At 38.6% G+C, this 15,692-nt stretch overlaps 1 protein-coding gene across 2 annotated transcripts in view; it reads left to right on the forward strand.

Annotated features, from left to right (window-relative positions):
- GAK (cyclin G associated kinase) overlaps window positions 1–14,657 on the forward strand; it is a 145,853-nt gene extending 131,196 nt beyond the window's left edge. Inside the window, exons 27-28 of one of the 2 annotated variants that reach the window (XM_074230101.1) lie at window positions 2,337–2,513; window positions 14,328–14,657. In XM_074230101.1, coding sequence (XP_074086202.1) covers window positions 2,337–2,513; window positions 14,328–14,399 — 249 coding nt within the window. In that variant the 3' untranslated portion in view covers window positions 14,400–14,657. Of the gene's footprint in view, window positions 1–2,336; window positions 2,514–4,069; window positions 11,100–14,327 lie in introns of those variants that run through there. The other variant, XM_074230100.1, reaches the window with a different exon arrangement.
- The last annotated feature ends 1,035 nt before the right edge of the window (window positions 14,658–15,692 follow it).

Consider the following 15,692-nt stretch of genomic DNA (forward strand, 5'->3'; position numbering starts at 1 on the left):
GGAGTGTCTTTACTCTTACTTAAATTTATTTGGAAGTGTTTAATAAATGCTTTTACTAGTCTGATGATATTTTGTGGAAAAGAGAAAGATTTTTAAGAATTAGGGAGAACCTAGGATGTTTGTAGACTGCAGAGAAGACATGAATGGATGCAGAGAGATTGAAGTTGATTGAGACTAAGATGGAGGGGGAGAATGGAGGAAAGATGATTTAAAGGCAGACTTCTTGGAAGAGACAATGGAAGGCATGGAGGGCAGGCAATAGGAAAAGGAAAACAGTGATGAAGAATAGACTGAAAAAGATGAGGAAATTCATGTTGGATGGTCTACTCAGTAAAACTTGAGACTAGGAGGGTTTAGCTCATTTAATTGGGTGAAGAAATCAGACTTCAGTAAAATGAGTCATTTTAATAAGATGAAATTTAATAGGTGCAGATAAAAATCTTGCTCTTTATCATTTATTACAAAGATCCTCTCTCCTTTTCCTTTTAGGGATTAGGAATAGAGTTCTCTTCCCCCCCCCCCCCCAAAGGGGGAGTCATTGAAACATTTTTGCACAGAAGAAAACAGAAAGCCGAAAGGAATCAAAGCAAGGCAGCATTGAAAGTTACATGTTGAATTTATATTATGCTTTAAAAGAAAAGCAAGCTTTTGCTTAACAAGAGATTTGCAGTTTCACATGAAACTTCTGTTTATGGAAACACCTTATTTGATGTTTAATTCACAGTTTAAAAAATAATAAAACAGAAGTCAGTCTCATAAATACAGAAATAGAAAAATTATGGCTAATCACTAGTTCATGTGAGAAAAAACCCAGAATATTTTAGTAGACAACAAATTTAGTATGACTTAACAGTATGATCACTAATAATAATATGACATTAGACTGCATTAATAGAAATATGGTGTCTAGAGTAAGAAACATGATAGTCCTGTTGACCTCTGAGTTTCTTAGATTCATGTAGAGTATTATCTCCAGTTTGAGAAGAATCACTAAAAACCTGAAGTATATCCAGAGAATGCTAACCAGATAATGAAAATGTTTAAAACCATGCCATAAAGAATTATGTTGAATAAACTGAGAATTTTTATTTCTCTTGGAGAGAAAAAAGACAGGGTGGGAGGGGCAGGATGGGAGGCATGATCGTTACTTTTCACTGTTTAATGAGTTGCAATGTAGAACAGGATTTAAGTTTGGTGTATTTGAATCTGTATTGAAGAATTAGGACTACAATGGGTAGAAATTATAGAGAGACAGGTTTAGTTATAGCTGCTCAGAAGTGAAATGGGCTACTTTATCAAGATGGTGAGTATTATTATTAGTACATTCCCCATTACTGGCACTGAATGGGCACATTTAGTGATTAAAAACAAAGTCAAATCATGTGTTATTAAAGTAGTCATTTGACTGTATGAAGATTTAGGGCCCTCCTATCTCATTTTGTGGTTCAGGGTAGTGGCAAAAGCCAACAGAACAGGGTCAATAGAGCCTAGAAGAAAGGAGCAGAAGCTCTTTCTGACAACCAACAGGCAATTTCGATTTAGGTAGTTTTTGAACCTTAGTAAAAAAGATTATTCATTATAATCTATAACTATTTTCAGGATCAAATCTGATAATGGAAAATGAGGCCTGGATTCCAGTCTTGGAATCACCTATTTATGTGACCTTGGTGTGTGTGTGTGTGTATACACATACTAGATGATTTTATAAGTCTTTGCTAGCTCCAACATTTTGTATTTCAACTACATTCAAGTTGATTAGAGGCTGTTATTTTGAATGGTGGTTCTTTTTGTCTTCAAGGAGTATCAAAATCTTATTAACCTAGGACTAATTAATTCCTGTAGGTCAGTTGGAATAAGTGGAAAATTTCAATTCCACTGTATTTAAATATAAACAAACTAGGTCAAAAAGTGTTTTCTAGTAGTTTAAAACACTGGTTTTGATGTAGAGATGAGTAATTATAGCATCAGTTGTTTATAAATCCATAGTTCCTGTACTGTTTGAAGAGACATCTCAAATTATTATTTTTGCAAAGTCTTGATATTTTTACTTGAATTGAAACAGTTCTAGAACTCTTGTTTACATTATTAATGTAGTAAATCTTGTTTATTTTAGCTAATTCTAAGATAAAAGTTGTTTGGTCTAGACCTGTTAATGGCCATAATTTTTTTCCTCTTTAAAATTGTGGATAGAGGTCTGACAAAAGACTGTAAGCTACAAAAGATAAGCACATAGTCATTGGTGGAAAGAGTTTTCACACAAAAAATTTTGTGAATGAATTGAACATTTTGGAGTGTGTAGATATGCAGAATAAATTTCTTTTTCTATACCTTCTCAGCTTCTTGATTGGATTGAAGGAAAAGAGAGAAATATAAGAGCACTAATTTCCACACTGCACATGGTGCTTTGGGAAGGAGAAAGCAGGTGGAAGCCAGTAGGCATGGCAGACCTGGTGACTCCTGAGCAGGTGAAGAAGTACTATAGAAAAGCTGTGCTGGTGGTGCATCCAGACAAGGTGAGCTATCCAGGGCACCTATGGAATTTTTCCTCTCCCTTCTCTTTCCTCTTCCTCTCTCTGTCTTCTTTTGCCATACATTATGAAGTCAGCATATGAGGACTTGGAAAAGCTTTTCAGCCAAGTGCAGGCACTTCAATCATTTCTGCAGGCACTAAGCAGAATAATTTTAATTTTTTTTTAAAATCAACATTAAAGTATAAGCTTTTTTTCAGTATTTTATAACATCTAATTATGGATCCTTGAGCTCTATCAAATAACTCATTTTCTTCTAAGGCTATTTTGTAATCAAATATTGTACTATATCAAATGCAATGTTACCAGGCAGTCTTAACATTTAACTAAAAAATTTGAATCTTAGTCTTTTGTGTGCTCTGTTCTGTAAATCATTTGTCATGTGCTGGTGGAGAAATGTTGACTTTTAAAAGTCTGTGCTTCATGGGTATGCCACTGTTGTTACTGAAGAGCAGGGATGGGAGGATGAGGGTGGTTCTAGTTAAGGATGGGTTAGATGAAATCATAATGTACTTACTATTGTGATTGCCATGTCATCTGGATGTCTCTGGGGTGACTTATGAGGGGGTGGAAAGGAAGGGGAAACAATGAAGGTTCTTTATGTTGCCCCTATTTAGATTTATTAGTACCTTGCTTTGAGATAATTGGCCAGGACTAATTGTTCAGTTGTTTTCCTTGTCTTTCTTGTTTATCTCATCATTGTATGTTCAAATTTGCAATCAGGAGAAGGCCCCTGTGCTGAATGACTAGGTAGGGAGAGAGTATACCTTTCTTGTGGTCTGAGATACTGCAGGCAGACTGCCCAGCTTAGCTCCTCTAGGGTAATTCAGTCAAGGCATGATCATTTAGCCCACAGATTTATTAAGGACAGAGTCTCTCAGATGGGGCAGAATTCGGTCTCAGGTATTAGCTTTCTAGGGTCATTGTGAGGATCAATGAGAGAGTCACCTCTGACTATAGCTGAGGATGTGAAGCCACAGCTGTGGGGCACCATGATTAAATTATACCTGCTGACAGTGGCCAGTATTACAGTACCTTTGTCTTTGTGAACTACACTGCTGAGTTTATTACCTGCACATTGAACCCTAGGAGAATTGAGAAAGAATTTATGTACCTGAAGAAACTAGTTGACCCTGATGGTTGTTTCCTGATGAGAAACTTCATAATCCCAGACCAGGGTTAGACTTTGCCATTGTTAAAGCCCATTCACCTCAAGAACAAATACCTTGAGATATTTTTACCAGCTGAGATTTGGAAGAGAGGTAAAAGAACAGACTGTTCAGGATGTCTTTGTCTGTGATGGTACAGCTTTTCTGATTTACAAATCCACCCTTTGTAGCTCTTTGGCCCTGGAGCTCCCATCTGCAATTTCTACTCTGCTTTGTGGGCATTTGGTGAGGGACCAATACTAAACTACTGCCAGTTGTGCTTGGTGGCTCTGGTTAGTGTTTGAGAGGTTGGGGTGGGGACCAGAGGGAAGGCCAGGTAAGACTCACTGAGAGGCCTCCAGTTTCTGATGTCTGTCTGTTCTTTCTTCCCAGGCCGCCGGGCAGCCATATGAGCAGTATGCCAAAATGATCTTCATGGAATTAAATGATGCCTGGTCAGAGTTTGAAAATCAGGGATCTAAATCCCTTTTTTAAAAACCTCAGTTTTGGGGAATGTTCAAAATGCATTGGCAGCAGAATGGCGTCTGAAGGTGTTGTTTGTTGGACTTAAAGTTCCTAGGATTTAAGAGAGAGTTTCTCAAGCTCGTCCTCAAGTTTGAAATTCTACTCTTGTAGATGGGGTGTATTGTAAAACGTAAATCAGCCAAGGCCTCTTGCCATGTCACAATCATAGCCCAGAAGGAACCTGTTTTCCCACTCAGTTTGATTATGAAACACACATAAATCTAATGACGTCCTCGTTTGGGGTGCAGTGGTGTAAGAAGAGCGAACCATTCATTCCAAAGCCACCGATAGTGGTTGGTTTTTGTCCAAAAGGAAGATAGCTCTGACTTGTGCTTCTCTTATATTTCCCTAGTTTGTGATCGGAGTTTGCTGTTTAGTGCCTCTCACCTCAGTCCAAGCTCTTTAGTGCAATGAGAAACAGTGAATTTGCTAAGCACAGCATTGTTACCCGAATCTATAGAAGGTGTACATTTACATCTGTATTTTGTGTAATCATCCTGATAATCACTTTTGTATATAATTAAAATGTTTTCTGATGATAACCTGCATTCCTTATAATGAATTGGCAGCCGCTAAGCCAACATTCTTGGTTATGGAAAGCAAAGAACCAAGTTGTTTGCAAGTCACATTTCATGACTCTGGACGGTGGTTGTATGTCACATGGAGAAACACTGGCATTTTTAATATAAGTGATTGCATGTTAAAAATCTTGTGTTATTTATGAAGAACTTTTTGGACATTAAACTGTATTGCCAGAGTTTATTTTCCCAGCTCATGGCACCTGTAACTTCTGATTCTCTACTCCTCCCCATGTTCCCTCTAGTGGAATAGTGTACATTCCATTGGTTTTATAAATATGCTGATAGAAAAGAAGATTGTCCTACTCATTTCTGAATTTGATCTTGAAATGTGAGCACAATATTGTTTACCATGCTTATTTTTATTTCTGTTCTGAAGTCAGCAAATGTGATCTCATTTGCAGTTTGTTAGGATAAAAATTTGCTGTTCTTTTATCCTATGTCTGGTCAGCTCTTGACTGTATTGAATGATCCATACATTTTATTGTCAGAATGTCTTAATTAGCAATGATTTCTATACCTTGGCAGATGGCTGTTCACCTTGAGTCCACATATCTTAGACACAAGAATTAACTCACTCTCTTAAGTATAAGGACCATATTCATGTCTGATTTGTAACAAGAAGGGACTTTAACAGGGACAAAGAATTGCTTACAGCCTGGGTTGCTGCTGGGTTTGGTTGACACATACACTCATGGTCCATTCTTTTTGAAAAAGCAGGAGGGGGAGGGGATATAAGGCCTACAATAAAAAGGGGGGGGGGAGAAGAAGAGGAAAGCTATCTTTTACAATGGATACTAACTCTTTCCAGTTTAGCAGTGATTTCCTTTGAGAAGCCTTTCAGTTCCCCAACCTCCTCCTACCTGATCTGCTTGTGCCAATTCTAGCTATACCAGTAGCTAACTGCAGTGTCTGGGGTGAGAGATCCCAGAATGAAACATCAGAAAAACAAAACAAAACATTAACTTCCTTCTGTTAAATGGCATTATATGAAGTAGCTTCTGCCTAGAGTGTTCTTAGCTTCCAGGACTAGGAACATGACAAAGAAAGGCAGGGTTAGGAAAACATTCTTGATTTTTCAATTTATGGTTCATGTGAGTTTTTTGTTGAACACTTAATTGGAATGGTTGGGGGGTGGGGGGGCTATTACTATTGTTTTCATCTTCCCAGATTACTAATCTCATTTGACTTCCTGGTGAGCTCTGTTTTTGAGACTAGAGAGTAGAATGCCATCTGTCTGGACTATTCATAATTCATAATTCTTTCTGTCATCATATGGCCCTTTTTTAGCTCCTCAAAAGCCCCAAGTGTAGTATTCAGGGAGAGTATAAAGCCAAATTTAGTTATGAAGTTTTAGGAGACTGCAGTGTATCAGTTTTTGATCAAGAAAGAGTGGTCTCCTGAATAACTTAGAAACCAGCACCAAACACTAAGAATTGTACTTAGTAAGGGAGCTGAAATACAATGAGCAGTGTGTAGGAACACTTGAGTAGGTCTCTTAGAGTCTGCCAACAGAGGTGCTAAATGAAAAGAACATAAAGGGAACAATGCAAAAAGGGAGGCTGCATTTGATGCCTTTGTAGGAGGGGAAGGGGCTTTCTTCTGTCCATGCAGATTAGGAGGAAAGATGAACTGTTCACTGTAGACTGTTTTAAGATGTTACCAATGACCTTTGAACTGCTAAGTCTTGTTTCCACAAAGAACAGGGACTTTGGGAAATAGTTGAGAATTGTTAGTAAGCAGAGAGAAGTCATCTCTTTTTTAACAAAGAAAAGGATATTAAGTTGTCTTAGTAAAATTAATGGTAAAAATAATGAGTGAATAATCTTAAGTAGGCTGAAATTTGTAATATTGTAATCATGTAGATGTTATGATTCAGTGGTCATTCATTGGTGCTGCTGCTGAGTTCTTTCTGCAGAGTAGATCCCTTTGCATTGGGCTAACATTGCAATGGAAGGCAGAGGGGAAATTTGCCTTTCTGTCCTAGTACCTAAGTCATTCCCAGATGGGCAGGTGGGTAGCTGCTGCTCATTTTACCAGCATTTAATCTTAGTCTCAAAAGAGTACTTTTTTGACTGGGCCATAGCAAAATGTATCTTGTCCCTTCTCCACCCACCTCAGGAAAGTCTCTAATCTGGGGCTTTCTCTACTTCAGGGAAGTTGCTGCTACCAGGAGGAACCTGCAGGAGGCAAAGGGTCTGAATCTTTGTGGTGCCAGGTAAAATCACCTGGATCCAGGCCCCTCCCCGTCCCAGGACACAACCCTCTTTTTTTTTTTTTTTTTTTTTTTTTTTTTAGGTTTTTGCAAGGCAAATAGGGTTAAGTGGCTTGCCCAAGGCCACACAGCTAGGTAATTATTAAGTGTCTGAGACCGGATTTGAACCCAGGTACTCCTGACTCCAAGGCTGATGCTTTATCCACTATGCCACCTAGCTGCCCCCACAACCCTCTTGATTACCAAGAAAGGGTAATGTAGGGAAAGAATTTAGAAGAAGAGGGGTGAGGTTGTTAGAAAATAGGTGTGAGGAGCTTTTGATAAAAAGTTGGAATAAAAAGTACTATTACCATCAGTTATTATTCATTAGGAAATTGAGTCTTTTTTTTTCCACCCCAGTGATATAGGAACACTGGTGTATTCAAGGAAGACAAAATATGCAAGATTAAGTTACAGGAAGGCCCTGGACTATGAACTTTGGCAGGTTTTTCAGGGGGTGGGGTGGAAGGTTGAGCTGTGTTTATTTGAACACTTTTGAGTAGACTTAAAAGCTTGACAATAAATTGAAATTTTAAATAGTAAATGAAAAATGATGGGGATGTTATTTTACTAAATTTACAGCTAGATCATTGTAGATAATTTGATTTAATTTCATTTAATTAAATAAGCACTGTATCAGAGTTCAATTGATTGTAATAATTTACCCCAAATACACAGGCATGGGGTGGAGTTCAGAGAGAGAATGAATCTTTGTTGAATGGGAACAAAATGATAGAAATATTTGAAGGCACTTTGGTTTCCTACTCTCAAACAGCAGAGGAGTAAACACCCTGAAGCTAAGGGCTTTAAAACTTAATTTTTATCTCTTAAGAAGTGGATGCATATTTAAGATCACCAACCAGGAAGAGAGAGCCCTGAGGATAGCAACAATCTAAAGATAGATAAAGAAATATTAGGGAATTAATGAATTCAACATGAAAGTTTTAAGGATCAAAATTTTCTTAATGATAAAGATGGTGAAAAGGGACTTGAAGGGAATTCTGAGAAATTCCCATGAAATCATCTCTTCTCCTACTTTATCTTTAATTCACAGTGAGAATTCATTCACTGGTCTACAGGAGATAAGTATCTTGGGCATTAGCTTACAGACACTTTGAATCATGAAGGAATATGTAACCCTCAAAACTCATGGCCATAGCTCCAGATCCTGAAAAGGGAAAAGTCCCAGAGCTGCTGAGATTTGGTCACCAATGCATTTCTCAAAGCTTTGTCAGATATTGGGAAAGGAAGAGGGGATTTTTTTTTTTCCAGCTAGTAGCAGTGGGGTCCAACCAAAGAAAAACAAATTATTTGACATTAACATGGCAAAACTATTCATAAAAACTCCCCTTGTCTACTGAACCCTCTTCTAAGTCTGTTTCAGAAATATGGGGTCTCTTCTGTGCAAAAACCACATGTATCATTGGCCACATAGCAAATTTGACAAACCTATTCATTGATAGAGTGAGCTGATCAACAAAACCTTAACCAGATGAACCGGGATTTTAGGACAGTAGTTTTCTCAGTTTTCAGAATGATTCAACATGTTGTGTTGGAATGTATTGGTACCATGTGAAAAGCGAAAGCAGTTAACTGAATAGTAAAAATTGTTAGTATTGTTCATTAATAATGACTTCATACCTTTCCATTAACTGCTTCAGAGAACACCTTTGTGATTTAGCAGAGGGTTGGTGGAAGCTTAGACCTGAAGAAGTAGTGACTTGCCCAGGGTCACAACTGAGTGAGTTGGTTGGTGACAGAATTGAAGACTGGAGTCCACTCCAGTGTCTCAGTAAGGGAAGGGCCCTAATTGCTTTTGACCACTGTTTATAGAGCTTGGAATTAGAATCTGGTTACTGGAATGCTGGTCTGAGTTTCAGATGGTTGACATACACTCACATTCTTTTATAGATATGGTTACCTTGCCCGTTCCCTTTTAAAGGTATGTTTCTTGACCTCAGGGCTTGTTCCCTGAGCATTGGTTTTTATATATATCAAGTATGGGGAAAGCTGATTCAGATTTCCACAGATATCTTCAGGAAACATTAGGATGTTATGTCCATTAAGAACAACAAAAAGTTGTATTTTGAACAGTGCCTTTGTCATTATTTCTAGATTTGCTTTTAAAACACAGGTCAAAATAGGTGTATTCTGCAAGAGACAAATCATAAAATTTGATCCTCTTCCAAGACAACTCCATGCTCAGCACAGATACCTCAGTCTCTATACATTTATGTTTGTTTAAGTTTAAAGGATAAATGTTTACGAATCTCAGAAATTTTTCTAGGTAAAATTTTCCTTCTTTCAGCTTAGTAGCTCAGAACCATACCTGTTCCTAAGGACCAAAAGGAGGGGTTTTTTTTGCGTGTGTGTGTGTGTGTGTGTACACATGCATGCATGTGCATGGGTCATGTGTGATGCTCCTAGTATTAAGTTAGTCATAAATAGAAATGACCGCTTTCCAATTGTGCTCAACCCTGAAACCTCATGATGGTGAGGATAAATTGCCACTTTGGTTCTTTATTTTAGTGATCTAGAGTTATCTCTAGATTTGTGTTAATAATAAGGTTACTGTTCTGGGGACAATAAGTTTCCTCTGGTCAGTATGGGTTATACTGGGGATATTTTCCCTTCCTTAGCCATGTTCCAAGTACAAGAGTTGGGTTGGGGTAGACCAGGTCCCGTCAGACCTAGGGAGAGTAAATATGCCTCTTCTTGCTTTATAGGAAACCCGGCTTCATTGGCCCTCTAGCCCTGTGGGAGTCTAGGAGGGGAAAGTGTAACTTTTCATTAGGACTAGGTGCCAAATCCCTTATATAGTAGGGAATGACTTCTGAGACTTAGACCAGCTCATACCCCAAAACAGAAATTGGGAATGGATCAGAAGTTGGCATCTGAGCATCCTGGAACTGCTCTGTCAGTGACTTGAGGATGACTGAGATTAGGAGCAGCACTATCCTGTGGGATGAGGGCAAAGGACAGTGGTTTTTTTTTTTTTTTGTTTTTTTTTTTTACAGAAGGAATAGAAGTAGGAAGTCCTCAGGAAGCTGGGACCTCAACCATACTTGAATTTTCAGAATTATAGGTGGTGAAGCAAGTTCAAAGCAGAAGGACATTTTCTTTATTTCTTCCCACTGGAAGAAAAGGGAAGGATGCTAGTCTTTTTGTTTAATCCATAGTTTTCCAGTCAAGTTCACCAGCCTCAGCTCAGGGTTTTTGCTGCATCAGCATTTTACCTGCTTTTTCCAGGAACCATTTGTGACTATTGCTAGGGAGTTGGTTCTAACCAATAAAGGAACCTTGAACCTTTTAATTTACTAACTGCTGCTTGTGTTGTCTGTCATTTCTTCTGAATGAATCAGGCTAATGTGTTTCACTAACTTTCTTTTATTAGTTACTTGAATTATTGATTCCAGATTGATTACTTTAGTGGTCAAATGCTGTCTTAAAGATCCAAAGTTCATTCCAGTATTTCCTGATATGTTTGCAAACCACCTTCCAACCAGGACTGATAGATCCATACCTGTTTTGGATTGTTCTTGCCCAGTATAGGCCTTTTTAGACCTCTGTTGTTAGAAACCAGCACTGCCAGTTGGTCAGTGTTTGGGTAATGAAAGATAACTTTTGTGTATAAGCTTATTAAACTGTCTAAGAATTTGCATATATTCTTCATCCAAAATGTGATTTATTTATATTAAATGTGATCTCAAATGGGAGCCAGAGGCATTATGGACATTTTGGATAAACTTACATTCAATTGAATGTCTACACCTCAGTCTATATGAGTATGGGCTGATATTGTTGGAAAATATTAATGTGATAATGGTTTCATGTGGTGGCCAGTTTCTCTAGCTGTGAGTATTTTGATGGGTGGGTATAAAGATGGGGCCTTGTCTCATAGTCTGATCATCTTTCATCAGGAATTGCTCTGTACTAAATTTGCTATTGTCAAGAAAAGTATAAATATGTATGTATATAAAAATGAAAAACATGAACAAAAGATGAATAATCTATTAGGATTCTTGGCACAAAATGTCCTTAAATAAAAGATTTTGCTTTGAAGTGTCTTAAGATTGATCAATTGAAATACTTAGCTCTCAAACTTTCCTTAAAACAAAAACTTCCAGCTGCAAATAACTAGCCCTATGGAGAACCCTAACTTCCGATCTTTCTTCACCACCTTTAATTTACTTCTCTGCAGTGCTCAAAAAATGTCCACCCACCGAATGTGCTTTTTAGGTAAGTGTAACCTCCCACTAGGAAACACTCTGATATGCCATCTGATGATGCTAATGGGGTGGTTTGACCTTGAAACCAAAACATTTCTTAGGGGGAGAACAGATGATGGGATGGGGTGGACACTAGGAAGAGACAACAGTAAAGGGAGGTTAGAAATTGAGATAATGAAAAAAAAATTTCAGACTGCTGAGGAGACACAAAAGGTCATCCAAGTATACCTATTGTTGATCAAGCAGTAATTTTTGGGGGCCAAGATTTATGGCCACCTCCAAGAGAATTATGGTAAATTTTACTATTTTAGCCACATGTTCAGCGACTTTATATAGAGAGCTTCAGAAAAGTGCTACCAAAGTGAATAAACAATATGTTCGAGTGAGAATTGAGCCCAGTTTTGCTGGTTCTCAGCCTATTTTGCCACACAGTCTCTCATGGTTCTTTGTGGGGTAGATAATTCTAAGCATACCAGCTTAAGATGAGCTTGGTTTTATGTGTTTCTTTTGTGAAAGGAGGATTCTCATTTTATAGATTTAAAAAAAAACCTGAGGCATAGGGAAATAAAGTGACTTGCCAAGCTTCAGTCACAGATGAACCCTCACTGCATGAGCCAGTCCCTAATTGACTAATATTCCACTCACCAGCCTTTTTTTCCAAAACTTTTCATCTCCAAACTCCTTTGGTTGACCTTCCACTCCCTCCTTCCCTTATCCTCTCAGCCAAGGGGCCTTCACCAAGAACTTGTCTTCTCCCTTCCTCTTCCTCCTCTGTTTATATCACCCTACCTTCTGCCAGTGCCTCCACCCTTTGTCTCACGTGATGAGGTGGCGCATCATTTTTACCAAGACAGCTTCCCTCTACAAAGATATGTGAGGATTGTCCTCTCTAATATCCCACTTGCAGACAATCTAAACAGATCCTTGCCTTTTAATTCCTCCCCAATAAATCCTCCCTTCATCCATTTCCCACTAACTCTCATACCGTAACTCTGTTCCTCATGGCCAGACTCCTCAAGAATGCCAGCTTCCATAGATTCCTTCCTTCTGTCTTTTTTTACCTCAGTCTGCCTGATTTCATCATTAAACCATATCTGCCCTCTCCAACGTTGCCAGTGATCTCAATGACTAAATCTCAGTGCCTTTTTTTCAGTCCTTGCCTTTCTTTCCTTTGACACTGCTGAGGATCCTGTGAATTTGGCCTTGGAGGTATCAGCCAGACTAAATAAGACAGTCCCTGTTCTCATGGTGCTCTAATAAGGCTATAAGACACAAACATGATGTATCATATTGTTTGATAAGCATATTGTAAAGTTCTGTGTAAGGCCTGGAAGAAGTTCTTCATCGACCAAGAAGTTCTAGGAAGGAGTTGATTTTTGCACCTGGATTTTAAAGGGGATATGGGCTGTGAGTTCCAAGAGTAAGGAAGTCTTGGGGGCATGTTCCTTTATATAGTCCAGTTGGACTATGGCATAAAGTGCTTGGAGGAGACTATAACAGAAGAAAAATGTCTTAGCCCCATTTGATGCAAGAAGAAGCTGAGATGGAGGGGAAGTGACTTGTCTAGGATCACACAATGTGAGAAGACTGTTTCTTCTGTCTTCAGATCCAGTGTACAGACCAGAGACTAAATATCTTAAAATCCTGACATTTTAAGGCTAGGAAGGACTTCAAAGGTTATCTGATCCAACTCCTTCATTTTAAAGATGAAATTATTCCCATAAAGAAGAAATAATTTGTCTATAGTCATTCAATGAGTCTGTAGCAGAGCAGAAGCTCAAATCCACATTTTAAGCCCTAACCTACCTTACTGCCTTTATGTATGGAAGAGCAGACACAAAAATGAGAATATGGTAGATGAAAGTCCACTTCCTCCCTCTTCGCTCTCTGCTCATCTTGGACCTGGCTTTTAATCTCTTCTCAGGAACCCCATAGTGCAATTTGGGGGGGGGATCATAATCTTCCTTGATAGAAATTCAACAAGCCAATATCTCAGCCAAACTACTCACTTTCCCACATTAGCATGAAGATAGTTGGACTTTATATCCTTAGGATCCAAGGTTGACTGGTGACTGAAAGCTGTGGGATGACTATGTAACAGAAGAGTAGGTCCCGGGCCTAAGCCATTGACCAGTGCTTCCTGAAACCAATGATAAGGTGTTACCCGATGGTGGTTTTTAGATGAGGTCTGGGACCTGATGTGGGAAACAGTTGAGTGAGATTTCAGTCTCGGTGGTCTCCCTCTGAAGAGTAGTGTGAAGGTAGACAGTCTTGGAGACTTGACCCTGATTTCTTATATGCCTTTTGGTAAGTAAGTCACCTCTTTCTGAGCCTCATGTTTTTTTTTTCTTTTGGCAAGGCAGTGGGGTTAAGTGACTTGCCCAGGGTCACACAGCTAGAGTCAAATATCTGAAGTCACATTTGAACTCAGATCCTCCCAACTCCAGGGCTGGTACTCTCTCCATTGCTCCCCATCTACCTGCCCCTTCTTATGTAAAAAAAGAATCCGATTGTTCTGTGGCATGGTGAATAGAGAGCAGGTCCTGGGGTAAAACCTTTAATATTTACCTACTGTGTGATCCTGACTTATCCTCTCCATGCTCTAGAAAACTCTATTGGTGGTTTTTTCCTAGCAGAGAAAATGCTGACCTCCCATCAGCACGTTTCCTGATCTGGGAATTCCTTAATGCCACATCATTACAAGTCCAGCCCCTTGCCTCTCTCTCTTAGGATCATAGATTTAGAGAGAAAAGAGACTGTGGAGAGCATTGCATCCATCCTCATTTTACATTTGAGATAGTAAGTGACTTGCCCAAATCCCTGCCCCATCTCATAGACTTAGAGTAAAAACTGTTTGTGAAAGCATTTTCCAAGGTCTTGCACCCTGTATAATACTCAGAGGTTAGAAACTCTTTATTACAATGGATATTTTTACATATGTGAGACATTTCTTGAATTCTCTACATTTCTTAAAATTGTAAACATAGCAGGCATTTATGGAAACTGTTGGCAGTGCCACATTTTCTGTAGTTTGTGTTGACAGCGACCATTCAAATCATTTCCAGGCTTCCCACAGTCATGACTTTCAGGACTGCAAGAACACAACATCTCAGCACCGGAGGGGACCCTTAGTCTGACCCATACCGGAATCCATTCTGCAGTGTACCAAAAAGCACCTGGTTTTTCTCAGATACTTCAAGGAAGGGGAAACCACCTCCAAAGGCACTGGAATTCTGATTCTGCAATGATTTCATCAGAATCAAGTTTTTCTTCTTTTTCAAAAAGAATGAAGCATGTGCTAGCCCATGGGCTAGACTCCCAGGATACAGGCAGAAGGAATAAAACTCTGTGTCTAATGAACTACTCCAAGGGGGAAGTCAACAACTCCATGTAAATATCATTGTATACTACATATAAAAACATGTTAATATATAAATGTCTAGATGATGTTACATAATATGTAATTATGGCATATAATTATGTAATCTATAATGTTATATAACTATATAATGCTATGATATGTACTATCATCTATAATAAATATAAAGTTTATATTTTCTCTGTGTGTTTGTATTCTTCAGACTGTAAGCTTCTTGAGGTCAGAGATTACTTTTGGCACAGTGACTAGTACATAAAAGATGCCCAACAAATAAATATTTGTAAACTTAGGAGAGACAGCATTAACAGCTGGCACAGTGGATAGAGCACTGGCCCTAGAATCAGGAGGACCTGAGTTCAAATTCAGCTATAGACACTGAATAATTGCTTGGACAAGTCACTTAACCCCATTGCCTTGCAAAAACTAAAAAACACAGAACAATTGATGGGGATTAGAAAAAGCAAAAGATGATATCTGAAATACATCTTTAAAAGAGGGGTTTTTAGAGTTAAAAGAGTATTCCAGACATGGGTGATAGTACAAAGACATAGGTAGGAACTGAAGTGTTATGAGGAGCAGAGATGATTATAAATGCCTACACATGGCCTTTGTTTGGGGTCCTCTCCTCTATTTTCCCAAGATAATGAGCTCCCTGAGGCTAAAGTCCCATCTGTTATTTTTATGTTTCCTCCACAGCACCAAGGCTGGTTGGGAAGGATATTAGTAAATCCAGTTCATTGATTGATCCCATAAAGCAGCAGAATTTACGTTGGAAATGTTTAGAAAAGTCAGTGTGGTGATTAAAAATAAGTCCCTATTTTTGGACTGGAAAGTACACTCTTGGAGTATCTGTTTTCAGTACTAACAGGATAATGCCTTCATGTCTTGTCACGCTAGAGAAGTTTAAATTGCAGCCCAGAGCCAGGGTAACACTCTCTTCCTGTTGAAATAATTGAAATTATTTCTCCCTTTCAAGCTAAAGAGAGAAGCCCTGCTCCCAGTGTGCTGTCTTAGTGTATTATGTAACATCTTGCCTATGGACAGTCACAGG

Source organism: Macrotis lagotis, chromosome 3, assembly GCF_037893015.1.
Source record: "Macrotis lagotis isolate mMagLag1 chromosome 3, bilby.v1.9.chrom.fasta, whole genome shotgun sequence".
NCBI classification, from domain to species: Eukaryota; Metazoa; Chordata; class Mammalia; order Peramelemorphia; family Peramelidae; genus Macrotis; species Macrotis lagotis.